The 14,877-nt window shown below is 43.2% G+C and overlaps 1 protein-coding gene across 1 annotated transcript in view; it reads right to left on the reverse strand.

Moving 5' to 3' along the window:
• Window positions 1-5,053: 5,053 nt before the first annotated feature.
• ANKH (ANKH inorganic pyrophosphate transport regulator) overlaps window positions 5,054-14,877 on the reverse strand; it is a 106,375-nt gene continuing 96,551 nt past the window's right edge. Inside the window, exon 12 of the mRNA XM_040060131.2 lies at window positions 5,054-14,578. Coding sequence (XP_039916065.1) covers window positions 14,462-14,578 — 117 coding nt within the window. The 3' untranslated portion in view covers window positions 5,054-14,461. The remainder of the gene's footprint in view (window positions 14,579-14,877) is intronic.

The following is a 14,877-nucleotide window of genomic DNA, read 5'->3' on the forward strand; positions in this document are numbered from 1 at the left end:
CTTTGGGCTGTTGCAGCAGTCAGGTGCTGCAAGAGCTGTGCTAGGTGGTCTCTGCATTTGCTCTTCAGCGTCAGGCTTTCAGTCTGAAAAATATAGGGTTTTTTTAATTGAAAAAACCCAATCCCTCACTTTATTGAAATTATCTTATTATCTAGGCTGAACAGGGTGGGTGCTTTCTTCCCCTCCACCTCTCTTACCTTTCTAGAATCACTTCTGCAACTACTTGTGTCTTGCTGCGATGGGACAGAATTCAGACACTGCCCTTGTTACATCTGTTGTGCACCATACATCTTAGATTTGGAAAAAAAAGGAAAAAAAAAAAAAAAGGCTACGATAATTATGAAACAAGTACCATCCTTCTGAAAGTCTTAGGGCGTTTCACAGACATTCCCTGGAAATGTTCCTTTCTGGCCGGCAGCTGCCCCCGGGCTCGGAGTGGTTGTGCAGGGGAGCCCAGGAGCCCCTCACCCCCGCAGGGCCAGCCCACCCTTCCCTCTGGGTGTGTCCCCAGGTGTCCCTGCAGGCCAGGGGACAGCCCAGGGACAGCCCCGGCTCCACACCGGCCAGCGGGTGGCACCCGGAGCCCTTCCTTGCCTTCCTTCCCGAGGCGCAGCCGGGGCTTCTGCTGGCTTGGCACTTGGCCGTGGCGCTCCCGCGAATGCAGAGCGCGGTGGTGATACACAGATTCCGACCGTGCTGAGGAAATGCGGTATGGCCAAAATGCTTTGCCCTGTGACCTAGACATCCGCTGATCTGTGCCTTGTGACCCAGTGATCTCAAAGGACCTCGGATTAGCAGCATCAGCCTTAGAGACTTGTGTGACAGGATATGTTAGTTGAAGTTCTTAGTGCATAGGGAGGTGAAAGACATTTTGAAGACATGTGGAACACTGTGAAATGAAGTGGTAAGATGAACTTGAGATTTTTCATGCCTTCACATTTTTAGCTTTTTGAATATCAAGTAGTACATCTGTTTTATATCTTTAATAAGGATCTGCTAGTAGGAGTTGAAATTTGTAGCAAGCCCTCTCTTTGCTGAGTATCTGGTTTTGTTTATGTATTCATCCAAACCTTCAGGTGATGTATTGAGGCATGTGAGTCTTCACAGGCAGAATCATTCTGAGCAGTGGTTCTGTGATGACTTATTCCTGCTTCACCAGCATGAGGCTTCATAATGTCAAAAATAATGTATGGTGAGAAATGGTGAGTTTGGATTCTCACATTGTCCAAGAGTAAATCAAACAACTTTTAGGATGTATAAACCTGTTAGTTCGCAACTGCAGTTGAAGATGCACAAAGCATATGTTATTTTTACGGTCCTTATTATACAGGGGAAAAAAACAGTTGTAGCCAAGATACTTAAAAAAGATTTAAAGTACCTTGAAAAACAGAATATTATTGCCTGTACTGCTGTTAATGAGATGATGAAAAATATTTCTAGCTGAAAGGCATACTCAATGTAAAACTGAACAGGCTATATATTTAGAGGTGGACCACTTGCTGAACCATTACTGTCATCATTACTATTTCTGAATGTCATCTGCATCATAACATTTTTTGTTATTGTTTTGTATGAAGGGTAAGACAAATAATAAATTATGTTGAGCAAGGAGGCATAAACCTGCAAAATGTGTCCATTTCACTCAAACTCTTTCCAGGCCCTCTACTTGAATTTTTTTTCAGTATTGCATATAACATTTTGGCCTTTGTTTCATACAGAAGACCTGGGTGTTTTGCTCAAGGAGTGGTTCTTCAGAGCTGAAAGTAAGAGCTTGGGTGAGACCCTGCTTCTTGCCTCCTCTAGGCAGGTTCATCTCTTGCTGCCAAACTTCAGCTTCTGTGCCAACGAACTGCATCATCAGTGCACTTGCATTTCGGAGGATTGTGTTCCTTTCAGGAAGCAGCAGTTTAGAGCAGTTTCTGTCCTCTCACCTGAGCATGTCTTTTGAATTATATTCAAAAGGGAGACAGAAGAATCAATAAAATTTCTTCTCAGAGGACTTTGCTGAGCTGCTTGGCTAATAGGGTTGAACACATAGAGGAAAGGGAAGGTTTATAACTAAAACAGCAAGAAACCCACCGAATTTCAGTGAGTTAATAGTTTATTTCCCTTGTTTAAACAGCACTTGCACAGTGGCAGAACAAGCTGTTTCCTGGGAGCCTCAGACTCACATCTTACATTCAGGCCCCCTAAGATCTTCCCCAGCAAACACCCACTCAGAGCATCACTGACCTCCTGCACCTCCTGCAGATATTACCACAGGGGATGGCCCACGACTCCTGGGTACTCATGGCTTTTGGTATCTAATACTGACATTGCTTTTAGACAACCAAGTGGTTCCATGATGTTCGTTAGCTGATGAGCCCTCTTTAGAGCTCCCTTCACTCAGATGTTCTGGGTTTTGTCTCATCAAACATATGTTGCAAACATAAAACCTCTTTCAACTGCACAAAACAGTGCCTTCTAAAAGGTAGTAGGTAGCTGGAAACATTACTTAAAAAAAAAGAAAAAAAGGAAAGGAAAAATTAATTGGAGCAGCGCTTAGGGATGTTTAAAACAAATCTGTGATAGCTTCAACAATCACCTTGTTTATAAGGCACCTGTGTGAAAGGTTCAGGTATCAATACAATCTCCCAACACCCCACCCCATTGATGCTCATTCTGGCATGTCTGCCTTCCCAAAAAATATGTAAAACAACAGCATGGAAAATTCAAAGGAAATAATGGTGCGAAGTTTTCTTTGAGGAGCTGGGAGAGAAGGTGTAAGATCTGCAGTTGGGGAGGTGTCCTGTTGCACTGCAGGGACTGTTATCATCGATGGGGCTTGCCACCAGAACCCCTGGTTCTTTAAAAAAACGCTGCAGTGGAGGATGTGGGAATTAACTACCTGTGTATGGTAGGTAGGCTCAGCACAGAGCAATCTGTTTTGGCTGTGTTTGGGAGCACTGGCTCCAGCTGCCAGGAAAATGTTTGTCTGTTCATGAGACACAGTTTTTATGTCACCTAGAGGAAGGAGGCCCATTTCTCACAGCTGCAGAACAGTGTGGAGTTAATAACTGCTGCTTGACTTTCTCCTGGCTAGTCAAGCAGCACTCAGGTTTTGGTTTTCCTCCCTGTGGGCCTCCATGCATGCCACGGGGACTGAGAGAGTGCTGTGGTCATCCAACACATCCTCATTCAGAAGTGTTGTTTACAGGTTTCTGCTCCCTTAGTGCCATACCTCTGTTAGTGTCAGTACTTTTTTACCTGTCTGGGTCAGAAGCCCTTTTCCTTGGCACAGAGTAGGTCTTCCTCCAGCAGAGCTGCATTCTGCCACATTGTCACTGATTTTTGGACACAAAAGTGAACGTTGTGCAGAACCACCCACTAGTGGGGGGGTTTCTCTCTGGAGTGGGGCACTTTCTCATCTGAGGTCAGTGCATGCCCTTTGGGGGAATAAAATGGATTATATTTCAATATACATCATGATGGAAGAGTTAATTGTCATCATGACCAATGGAGTTCAGAGAAGGGGCTGCTGATGGGTGTGAGGGAGAAGAGACTTTCAAGACTACAAGCTAAGAAGGTGAAGTAATAATGATATTTGCCCTCATACTGAATATCTTACTTTTTACCTGCTTCATATCAGGCCCTTTGTTTCTTAGGAAGCGTGAAATAAAGCCTGCAAAGTCCCTCAATGAGAATGCTTAGTCTGAGAAATGTCAAACTGGCCCCCATGTGACCCTGTCTGTGCTGCTTGGCCTTGCTCAGTCTGCTCGAAGCCAAGCGGTGTGGCAGTAATTCTCAAACCTGTCTGCAAACAGGCTCTGGCCCTCCGAGCCGTGGGATGTTGGCTCCCTTGGCCTAGCCTCATCAGCGGGTGCAGAGAATCAGCAGGCACAAGGGCAGTAACTTTTTCTGAGCCCTACCCAAGCTCCTTCTTTTTTTTTTCCCCTACTTTTTTTCTTACCGTGGCCTCCTGGCAGGGCAGTGCTCTGGGAAGGTCAGGGACCGCTCTGTGCGTGGGACAGCCGTGCCAGCAGCCAGCGAGTGCGTGCCCGGCGTGGGACAGATGTGGAACATTCGCTGGTGTAGATACCCTGGTTATGCTCAGCCCTCCCAGACTCAGACAGGAACGTGACTAGACATAAGGCAATCCTCTCTGCACGGCTGGAGTGGGATGGGGGAGCTGGACATGGTGAGAGCCGGTTCAGGGCTCTCTGAGTGTCCCCTGGACAGCCCTGCACCAAGGTCCAGGAGAAACAGAGCTGTTGTTCCCAGCCCTTCGCAGCTGCCAGGGGCATGAGACGGTGGTCATGGAGGCCCAGAGGGAGGAGACAAGAAGAAACAGGCAGGAACTGGAGGGCCCACAAGGTGCACGAGACCCTAAGGCTGGATCTCTCAGCTGTGAGCCAGTTTAAAGGGAGCTGAGGCACCAGTATCCCAAGGGGTCAAAAGCAAAGTATGAGCAAAATCCTACCATGGTACCTCTCCAAGACCATTTTAAAACCAGTGGCTGCTCAACTGTCAAAACATTAAAAGCCTGTCTTCTCACTGGCTCTGGATGGCTCACATTTGGTCATTTGGGAATACTTAAGTAATGTGATCAAAATATAGAACCATTTTTGATTAAGAATGCTTTTGCAGCTCGTAAGAACAGCTTTGGTGGCCTGCCAGATGGATGGATCTTCTCCTGACAGTTGAGTTTCCCTCGGCCTAACGAGGATAATGTTCTCCTTATAAATACTAAGTGTCAGCTTAACAGGAATGATAAAAGTATTGGATTTGGTATGGAAAAAGTGTTCTGACCATAGTATTTCCATATCAACAACACTTGGAGGCTTTGTAGAAATAAAGAGCTTGCTTTGCATCATTTTATGGATACCTTTGGATTTCATTAACTTCAAGTTAAGACCTTGCAGTTGGCAGCATCATGCTCATAATTCAAAAACAGTTTGAGTGTTGGATTGATTTCTCACCAGGAGGTACATTTTGCTTGTTCCAAATGAGAAGAGCATTTTATACCATGTCAGATTATCAGAATTAATAAAAGAGAAGCAATCAGAATCACGAATCATATGCAAACTGTTAGAACTTTAATTAAAGTAATTAGAATATGAAAGCTACTGGACAATATTGGAGCACAGATCCCCCTCAAAGAAAGCATGGATCATTCTTTTTAACAATGCAAAACCATACATCTCTGTTAAATACATAAACATCACTCAGTTTTAATGCGACATATACTTTTATACTCTGACCTTAGCAGTCGTTTTAAAAATGTACAAAGTTTTAACCTTCATTTTTGTTTAAAGAAAACCACATGTTTAAAGCAAAGAAAAACAGTCATTAAAAAAACATACCAGCAGCTTTAGCATGTGTACAAATTACAGAAAGCAACATTTATTTTGAGATAAACGAACTGGAATTCTGCAAGTATGATAGAAAATGATGCATGAGGTAACATTTCATTTAAAATCTAGGATCCCTGTACTGTAGTTCCAAACAGTGCTCTGGCTTGACACCTACAGTCCTTGCAAAATTGACTTGTTTAAGTAGTCGAGGATGGCTATTAGGCACACTGCTTTGCATAAAGACAGCTTTATCCTAAGAAAGAATCTGGTGTTGATGCTGAAAGATATTGTGAAAGAAATGAAAACCCAGTATCTCTCAGGTGAAATATGCATTTGCCTAGTTCTCAGGTTTGCCTTCAAATTATTGGAACAAACTGAAAAATAGGGGCTTTTCTCTACAGAAGTGCGTTGATAGATAATTGACTTTAATCTCAGGGCAACTCTGGCAAAGAGTGGCTAGCTACTGCTTTTGCCTCTTTCAGCACTGTTAGCCTGCTGAGAACAGAACAAGATGTTGTCCTGCAGAATAATCCATGGTCAGAGGGCCGGGATGGGAAAAGATGAGGCTCCCAAACTTCCTTTCCCCTCTTTCCTGAGCAAAAGTCTTCAGATTTTGGGTTGCCTTTTTTTTTTTTTTTTTTTAGGATGCTGCTTCCAGACACTACTTCTCACTCTCAATTCTAAAAGTATTTCGTAAAACTAAAAACAAGTCAATTTTAGAGAACCCAAAGGCACAATTAGAACATGCAAATATGAATTGAGTATTTTTAGGCATTTCTGTGACACTGTTCCCTGTAGTATCCAAACATCTTTGACCAGCATTATTGAATGTTATCTGTATAGCACCCCTCTGAGACTGGAGAACCTTCTGTGCTTGTAATACTGGTTTAAAAACGGTCCAGTCTGACCTTGCATGATGTGGTCAAAGCTATCTTTGTTCAGAAACTGATGACTGAGAAGAACTGAGACTTCCTGGGAGTCACCACTACACAGTTTGGTTCGCCTCCATGATGACTTCCTGCTGTGAAGACAAAACAGTTCTCGGCTGCTGCTCTGTACTTTAGTTTTTGCTCAACATTTCTAGTTTCACTCTAGAGTGTCCTTGTGGCTGCCCCTGCTTGAGTACACAAAGTGCTCCTAGCACTACAAAGTTTGTTTTTCCCTAGTAACTAGGATCTACTAAGATGCCCAGTAACGTTTGAATGCCAGAGAACCTTTCACTGAAGATGATACATGAAGGGCTCATTGCTCTCTTTGCCCACCAGTATGGTCCTTGCAGGGTAACACAGTGCAGGGCGCTTGCAAAGGACATTTCAGCTCATTCATTTGCAGCCATTTGTCTGTCTCTGTCCACACACACACACACTTGATCCTCTATACTCCCAAGTGTTCCTCCTCAGGCACTCTCAGAAGCTTTCTATCCCATGTAGGTGAAACAAGTCTTTCTCAAAGGGAATGCTGCTAAGCTGTGCTGCCCAAACTCCATGAAATGCACTACAGCCATTCCACCAGAGAGAGGCAAGTCCACTTGGAATTTCAGTGGCCTGTGATGGTAAAATGCCCTGCCAAACAGCACAAGCAGCACAGGGGGTTTTGACACTACCTGCAATCCCAACTTCAAATCTCTTATCACAAACCCTCCACAGATGTTTGGCTTCACAAAACTAAGGCAGAGGCAGTAACACCACAAAATAATCTGAATTATCTACAATAAGAGAGCAGACAGAGCAATGTTCTCAAAGATCAAAACCTGACATGATCTGAGCTAGACTGCCTTTATGATGGTGGGGGCTGTTTCTGCCATTTGAAAACACAGGTTAAGCCTTGCATCCTGTGCATTTGCTTTTTAAAAATATACAAAGATATTGCAAATGATTTTATTAAACCAAGTGAAAAACTTGATGATAATAGGCAAGGAAATGTCATCTACAAAAATAGGTATCTTTAACTTTTTTCTAGATTTTGCTTTTGCAGTTTTGTGGTGCTTGCAAACTTGGATAAAATCAGTTGATCTAAGTAACCAGTTAATTTATTGCCTGTAGTCTTCCAGTTGTTTCATCATAGCTTAGGAGGGATTTTTTGTTCATCATAATAGACACAAAAGCAGAGTTACATTTGTTTTGGAGATCAAACTACAAAACTGAGCAATGAACTTTAGTTCCAGGCTCTGCTATTTTCTGCATGTGTACATACACCTTACTTGCCACCCAGACAGTAGTCTCCTTAAAAGTTAATGAAATTAATTTTTTTTTTTCAGTTCTGCAATTTTTACTTTGCATTTCTGTCCTGGGTTTTTTCTGAATTATGGATAAAGCTGCTGTTTCAATTTTTACATCCTTTCCTAAGAGGAGATTTATATGCTCTTATTTGAAGATTGGCCAAGACACTCTATTACGTAAATGAAGTATTAACTTTGCATTACCTTGATTACAAAGCGGAGTTATGAGAAAGGGTAAGGGCTTTTTTTAACGGTGAATGATGCACATGAAGAGAGGTGGGAGAAGCAGGTAATAAGTGCAATTGCTTGCTGTTCCCAAGGCAGTTTTGCTTAGAGAGTTAATGGGAGAAGTGCAGTACAGTACTCAAATACTTTATCTGCAGATACAATAGCTTATTTTTGCTTTGCTCTCGGTGTGGGCTCCCAGAGGGTGGGAGGGTACTGTAAAGCTGGCTTTGCAATACCAAAGTTTTGTCACCAGCAAAAGAATCTGTGCAGCTCAACATTTTTGGTCACATGTCTAAACTGTAGACCCCTATTAGGCACTGTCTCCCAGTCCTGAACCAAAAGTCTAAAAAAGGCAAGCAATCTTAAGTCCTTTAAGATGAAGGGACCTCTCCAGGTTCCTGGTTGGATCAGAGAGCAATTCAGGTTGTAAGGGGATTGCAGTTTTCTTGCTAAGCCCCCTCCATTCATAGCAGGGCCACCTTTGATACAGGCTGGTCATGTCTAGATGAGTTTTAAAGCTAATGGATTGACCCTATTTTCAAGTGAAATATACAAAATCTGCATGCCTCAGATTATTCTGTGCTGCTCTGGGGATGCACTGCTAACTTAGATGGAAAAGTCTGGGTAAAGGTTTTCACTAGAAAGTCACAAGGTGGCTGGAGCTAAGGAATGAACTTGAATTAACTCATTGAATTCTTGATTTTAGATAAAGATGCCTCCCAATTCCTACTTCTTGACTCTCCTTTTCAGCTTAGCAAGTGAGAAGTAAAAAAAAGTCAAAGAAGAGTTTTGTTGTAAGCTACTTTTTAATCACAGCGCTACTTGACATTCAGTCAGCATGACAATTACATTTTCCTTCTCAAAATGCCAACAGACGAAATAAGCCTAGCAGGAACTTTCAGAAGAAAATGAGAAAATGTCTGAAGACACTGAACTCGGAATGACAGAAAATAATGAGGTAAAACTAATAAATCGATTTGAGCAGTGACAAGGTTTGGTAAAACTAAGGAAAAGTTTCCCCTTGGGATTATAGACAAAAGAGCACCTAAAAATATATTGCCATTCTTCTGTTCTACTGAGATGGATTAGATGTCACAGTTATGAAATGCTGAGTCTGAAGCTCACTCTCTAACCCTACCATTAATTTGCAGGAGCTGCAGCCAAAATGCCCTTCTGTGCAAGTCTGCGCTCCAAGCCGAGCCTAAAGCTCGATCTCTCTGCCCCCGTATTTTGTCTTTAGCCTCTTTGTTCAGAAGGTGCCAATTACTGAGAAGCCTGGCCGTGGTTTTGCTGAGGATTGCATCTATGCACTGACAATTGAACTTGGCTCTCCGAAGCAAATCCACACAAGCTGCCCGAGCCCGAGCTTGGGGCCAGGGCTACGCTTCATCCCATGCCCTCCCGCTGCTCTGCAGGGCTGCTGCAGCTTGTGACCATGCTTGGACCCAGCTTGCTGCTAAGCTGACAATTCTGCCTTGTTTCATGATGCTGCCAGGCTGCTATACAGTGTGTTGCAGGGCACAGAATAAATTCAGAGCTCCTCTTCCTACCTGGAACTCCACCACAAGCCCCCACAGCCTGTTCTGCGCTGCAGCCCCTCCACAGGACCTTACTCCCTACAAAATGTATGGTTTGCTGTACTCTAGTAGAAAGCCAAACACGACCAAGGGAAGGAAATCCTAACATTTTATTGTTAAGTTGGTATTTGGGACATGCCAATTTGCCACCAAAATTGTCATGTTTAATTTTGTCATGTTAAATTAATACTTAAGTGACATTTCCCCAGTGCAGCCCTGTCAGTTACTCAGAAACTGGAAGACACATAGTGCCTCCCTGCTGCACATTATAAAACCTGCATGCTGGTTTGTTGCTGCTTGAATCATCTTCAAAGATGTTTCACACTCCTGTCTCTGAAGACTTCTCTACTGGGAAACCAACATGGTTTGTTATAGGGACACACTGCTCCTCATCTTCAGTCCCTCTCCAAGGCAGCTGAAAGGGAAATGGTGTTTTCTGCCCTCTGATTCCCTCATCTCCACACCACGCTGCTGTCTTTAGGAGGGATATACAATCAGATTTTCAGCCTGTCCACCTTCTCTCCCATGCCAGCTCACTAATCTAAACTTTGTTACAGCTTAACGGTGTAAGGTCTGCTGTTTCATTTAGTCTTTTATGTAGCTGAAATGGCAATTTTTAAAGATGGCTCAGTATTAGTCCCACATTGAGGTCATGTTTAGACTTGAACCCTTGTTCCCAGGAACTATTCAAAGGTCATAATTAAAGCTGCCTGCGCAACACTCTCCTATACACACCCATTCACACTTCCATGGCTTTCCAAGGGTTACTGCCACATCCCCAGGTAACACCCAGCTGCACTCCAACCTCTGCCAACAGCGGCACAACCACAAGACCTCGGGGAGAGGCGGAGCCCATCGTGCCCCCTCGCCATGCTCTACACCACCCTGCACTTCACCAGCAAGGTGGCTGGGACGCTGAAACTGCGGGATGCTCCACTCCCTTTGCCACCTTGCAGCCCGACACAAAACCATGCCCGACGCCTCTGGCTGCCCAGGCCTGAAAGCATCCTTTCTCCCTTCTTTTTAAGCACGAGGCGCCATCCCACAAAAGAAGGCGCTCCTGCCTTCAAAAGGTTTCTGTTCGTGGGCCGTGGCCTGCCCTGAATCAGCTGCATTCATCAGCCAACCCTCCGTCTGGGGCCGCTTCTCTCTGGCTGCAGATTCGGCGAAACGCCGAGCAGGAGCCAGATATAAATCTCCTGCTCAAAGGAAATATTTAGCACCAAAATGAGTAGAAAATAAAAAGACTCCTCTGTTACTTACCCCATGCTCTCACTTAGGGCGGCTCTATCTAAACAAGCAGGGATCTGAGCCCTCCTGCCTGGAGCAGCAGTGCCGGGGGATGGGGAGCGGGACCGTCCCATGCCTGCGAACCCTCTGCGGCACCCCAATGGCTTCAGCACTGGCTGAGAGATGCAGAGTTTTGTCCATCAAGTCCCCTGCTTCGTGACCGTGAGAGCCTGATTAGGGCAGTGAGGGGAAAAAAAACCTGCAATGTTTTCTCTTAATTCAGGAAAAGGAAAGCTCGAGACACATTAACACAACTTTATGTACTTACTAAAAGCCAAGGAACATTAATCCACAGCTTATCGGTGTTCTGCTCTTATTTCCCACTGTGTGAGCTGCTCTGCAACACAAGGTCTAAGATGCAGATCAACTTTTTATTGTAACTTCGACTGGGTAATTCAGTCTGGAAAGGCCAAGTCTCCACGTGAGTTCATTGAGATGACGGTGCTCCAGCTCTCTGACACAGAAACAGGTTGGGTTTCTATTGCAAAATAATTACCACAGAGATAGACAGCCATTTCACAAGCAACAGCACAAGAGAGACACGGCTAAGCCATTTCACTAGAACTCAGGGAAGTACTTTGGGAAAGGAAGAAGTGCAGGACAGGGCACGTACCAGCGTCTACCTGACAGAGACACTATCAGTGACGCTGTGACTGGGGCTTTGGCCACAGAGGATGTCTGCCCACTCCCAGCCTGTAGCCCATCCCACCGGCTGCTTCACCAGCCCAGCTCAATTTGCCACTAACAGGGAGCAGCGAGGTTTCAGGAGGTTGCTGAAGCTCCTGCCAACAGTCCCAGCAGCAGGCCCAGTGTCTGCAAGGGACAGAGGGAGAGCTCCTCCTTGCTGAGCACCCTGCCTGCCCACCAGCAAGAACCTGGGCCAGTCCGAGGGGCGGGCTGGGACCCACTCCCTGCAGAAATGTCATCGCATTTTGTTAATCCAGCAGAAAAATGGAAAGAAATACATGACCTGCAGGAAGCAGGAAGACGTGCAATGCACGTCCTTATGTCACTGCTTCAGTTCTTGTCCAAATCCCACCACTCCTGTGCTCATTCAGTATCTTGCAAAGTAAAGGATTAGTCAGTATTACACACACAACTGAAAATTTATCTTTTACAGCGCCATTAGTTTGACTCTGTATGACCAATAATTTTTTTTTAATATCTGTTCATCTTTTATCTAAAGTACAAGCCTCAGTGCTATCTTTTGTTTTCAGCTTTTTACTTTTTGGTGCAATAATTACCTAGTAACCTACCCTGGTAACACTCAAAATTCTTCAAAAATACTACTGTTTGAATTTTAGTCATGTATCAAAAGAAATATTACACAAAAATATTTTCCTGCTTCATCTCTACAGTTCCTGAAAAACTGCATCCTGTGGACTTGGAAACAAATGTACTGGAGAAACCAAAACTACATGAATAGAGGAGACCTCAAATGGCCACTGCGATCTGTAACTGTCTATGTACACATTATATACATATGACTGTTTGAGAACCTGTATTCATGAATGTGTACAGTCTACATCCTGCACACATTAATTTGTCTGAAGGTTTTTTAAAAAGGATTTGTTTAAAATTACTGTCAAAAAGTATTTACCCTGTGGTGATACAGCAGACACGGTTACTGGTTTTAGTCTTACCCTCCTAGCGCCCCTGCTCATTAACCGTAAACTGATTTTGCAAATCTGCCCGTTAACACAGTAATTTCTACATTTTCTTCTTATTGTATTCCCACATGTAACAAATTGGTACAAATCTTTCCAATAAAATGTAAAGTTCATTGATACAATGCCTTTCATGATGGCCATAACTGGTTACTAGTCAACTCAGTAGTTTCGTAGAGACATTTTTAGCTGAACTTGGAAAAATAGGAAACGTATTGTCGTTTAAAATAAATGTACATAATATACAATATATATATCTTTATACACATGTGTATGTCTACATACACATATACTGATAAAACATTTAAAGTAATGTTTAGTTTTGATCAGTTCTCTGACTGCTGGGACTACCTGGCAAATAAATCTAGAAACAGAATTTGTCCACAATTAAATAATAATTTCCACAACTTAGAAAAATATACTTTTACTAAATAAGGTTTAAATTAACTGATTTATGGATATAGGATAAAGGACAATGGTTTCCAGACTCTGACATGATTAGATCTGAAAGGACCCAAGCTACAACAAGACCGGTAACAAGCGCTGCCCCGCAGCCAAACACAGAAGAGCACAGAAACACAAGCGGCTGCCACTGCAGCATCGGTGACACCCAAAACCTCCCTGCTTCCCTCACCTCTTACACAGCCTTCATTTCCACCCAACCTGACTCTCCCACTGACCTGACGCTGTTATTCAAGGCTCCAGCCACAAGCGCACGGAGCGCACGGCTCCGCAGCTGATGCGAACGGCTCCTCGCTCCTGCACAACGATGCCTTGGGAGCCAACACAGCATCAAAGACCCTACTCTTCAGCTTGGAGGACCATCAGTACTGGAGCTTCACCATATGGATTTTGATCTACTGCATAGGTAAATACATCATAGCAAGACATACATTTGTGTGTGCGTGTGCATGTGTATAGAAGTATGCACACACATGCACACACACGTGCATGTGTACATCTCTATATAAAATGATTATATAAAATGGAACTATGTGTAGTAATGTTATCTAGCATGGTATCCTGCATACGTGATCTCATCTTATTATCTTTTAATATAGAGGCACCAGAAATAATTATAGAGAACAAATCAACCTTTAAAAATTAAAGTTAGATCAGTGGACAAGAACTTTGGTAAAGCTTGTCAATATTTATTTTTGTTTTATTCAAATACAGTCAAAGTCTATCAGTTGCCATCACCCTCTTCACAAGAGGAAAGTGCATGTTTTTTTTTCCTAAAGAAAATTATATGTAAGGTGGGACTTGAATCAAGAAAATTCTGAATTAAATCTTTATATTTTTCAAAAGATTACTATATTTCTGATGGAATGAAAGCTAAATAGAGTTCTTGTCCTGTGTGTATTTTATTTATCATATGCATATATATATAAATATATATATATATGTATGTCTCTGTTCATGTACCTGTGTGTGTACATCCACATCCACACACTTTCAACATATGAGAGGAACCTGTTTTTCTCCACTTTCTACGGGGAGACTCCCACGTTCCTCCCTGCCTTGTACCCTGTGCAGTATAAGCTCTAGTGATGAGGCCAAACAAAAAGATACAGTTCACCATAGTATATTAGTTTATGTAGCAAAGTCATTTTCAAGCAAGTAAAATAAAGCTCTGTATTCCAAACTTCTTTTCCATTTCTCATCAAGAAAAGGAAGGAAAAGGAGGGAGGGGAGGGGGTGGGGTTATGGCAGTAGCACTGAGCCAGTGGCACGTGGCGGTGTGCGTGTGCGAGCGTGCGAGTGCAGGTCCACACACACACACAGGCGCGCAGGAGCAGGGCTTTGGTTGACAAATGCAGATTGTCCAGAGAAGGTGGATGCATAAGTAAGGAAGACTCTACAGTGATGCAATTGTATCTTTTATGCTTGCATGGAGTGAGAAAAAAAAAAATTCAATTGGAAAAAAAAAACCAAACCCAAAGGAAAAAAAAAAGAAGCAAAGACCTCTTTTTAGGTCCCTCATCAGTGAGAGCATACTCAGTATGCTAGAGAATTTATCTGAAACCTTTTAAATCAAGGCCTCTTTATTACAAAAATAAAAACAAACAAACAAAAAAGTATGAGAGACGACAAGGTGCTGAAGCGTCACTCCAATCGTCCCTGCAGAGAACAATTGCATCCCATTTATTATTCATTCTCTTCTCTCATTTCTACGATGTCTGTCATTTCCTCCGTGTGAGGCATGTCGGTCATTGCAGAGTCTTCACCTTCTGCAGCTGTCTCATTCTCATTCCTCTTCTTTTTCTAGATTGAAACAAGCATCCAGAAACCTATCAGTAAGTTGTGCATGAACACACTCCCACCGGCTTTGGGAGAAGTGAGGTGAGAATATGGTTTGTTTAGAGTATGTTATAAACAACTAGAATATTTGTGTCATATTTGTGGCTTGCCACCAATAGCTTGGCTTAACTTAGAAAATTCCCACAGCCTTTCTGGGGCTCAGTTTTTTCCTTTCTAACATAAATGCAATCAGGCATTTCTTATGCTAAGCAACATCCAAAACAATTGAGCATGGCTGGAGAGAAGAGAGCATCTGGAATCTT

The sequence above is a fragment of the Hirundo rustica genome, chromosome 1, assembly GCF_015227805.2.
Source record: "Hirundo rustica isolate bHirRus1 chromosome 1, bHirRus1.pri.v3, whole genome shotgun sequence".
Taxonomy (NCBI): Eukaryota; Metazoa; Chordata; class Aves; order Passeriformes; family Hirundinidae; genus Hirundo; species Hirundo rustica.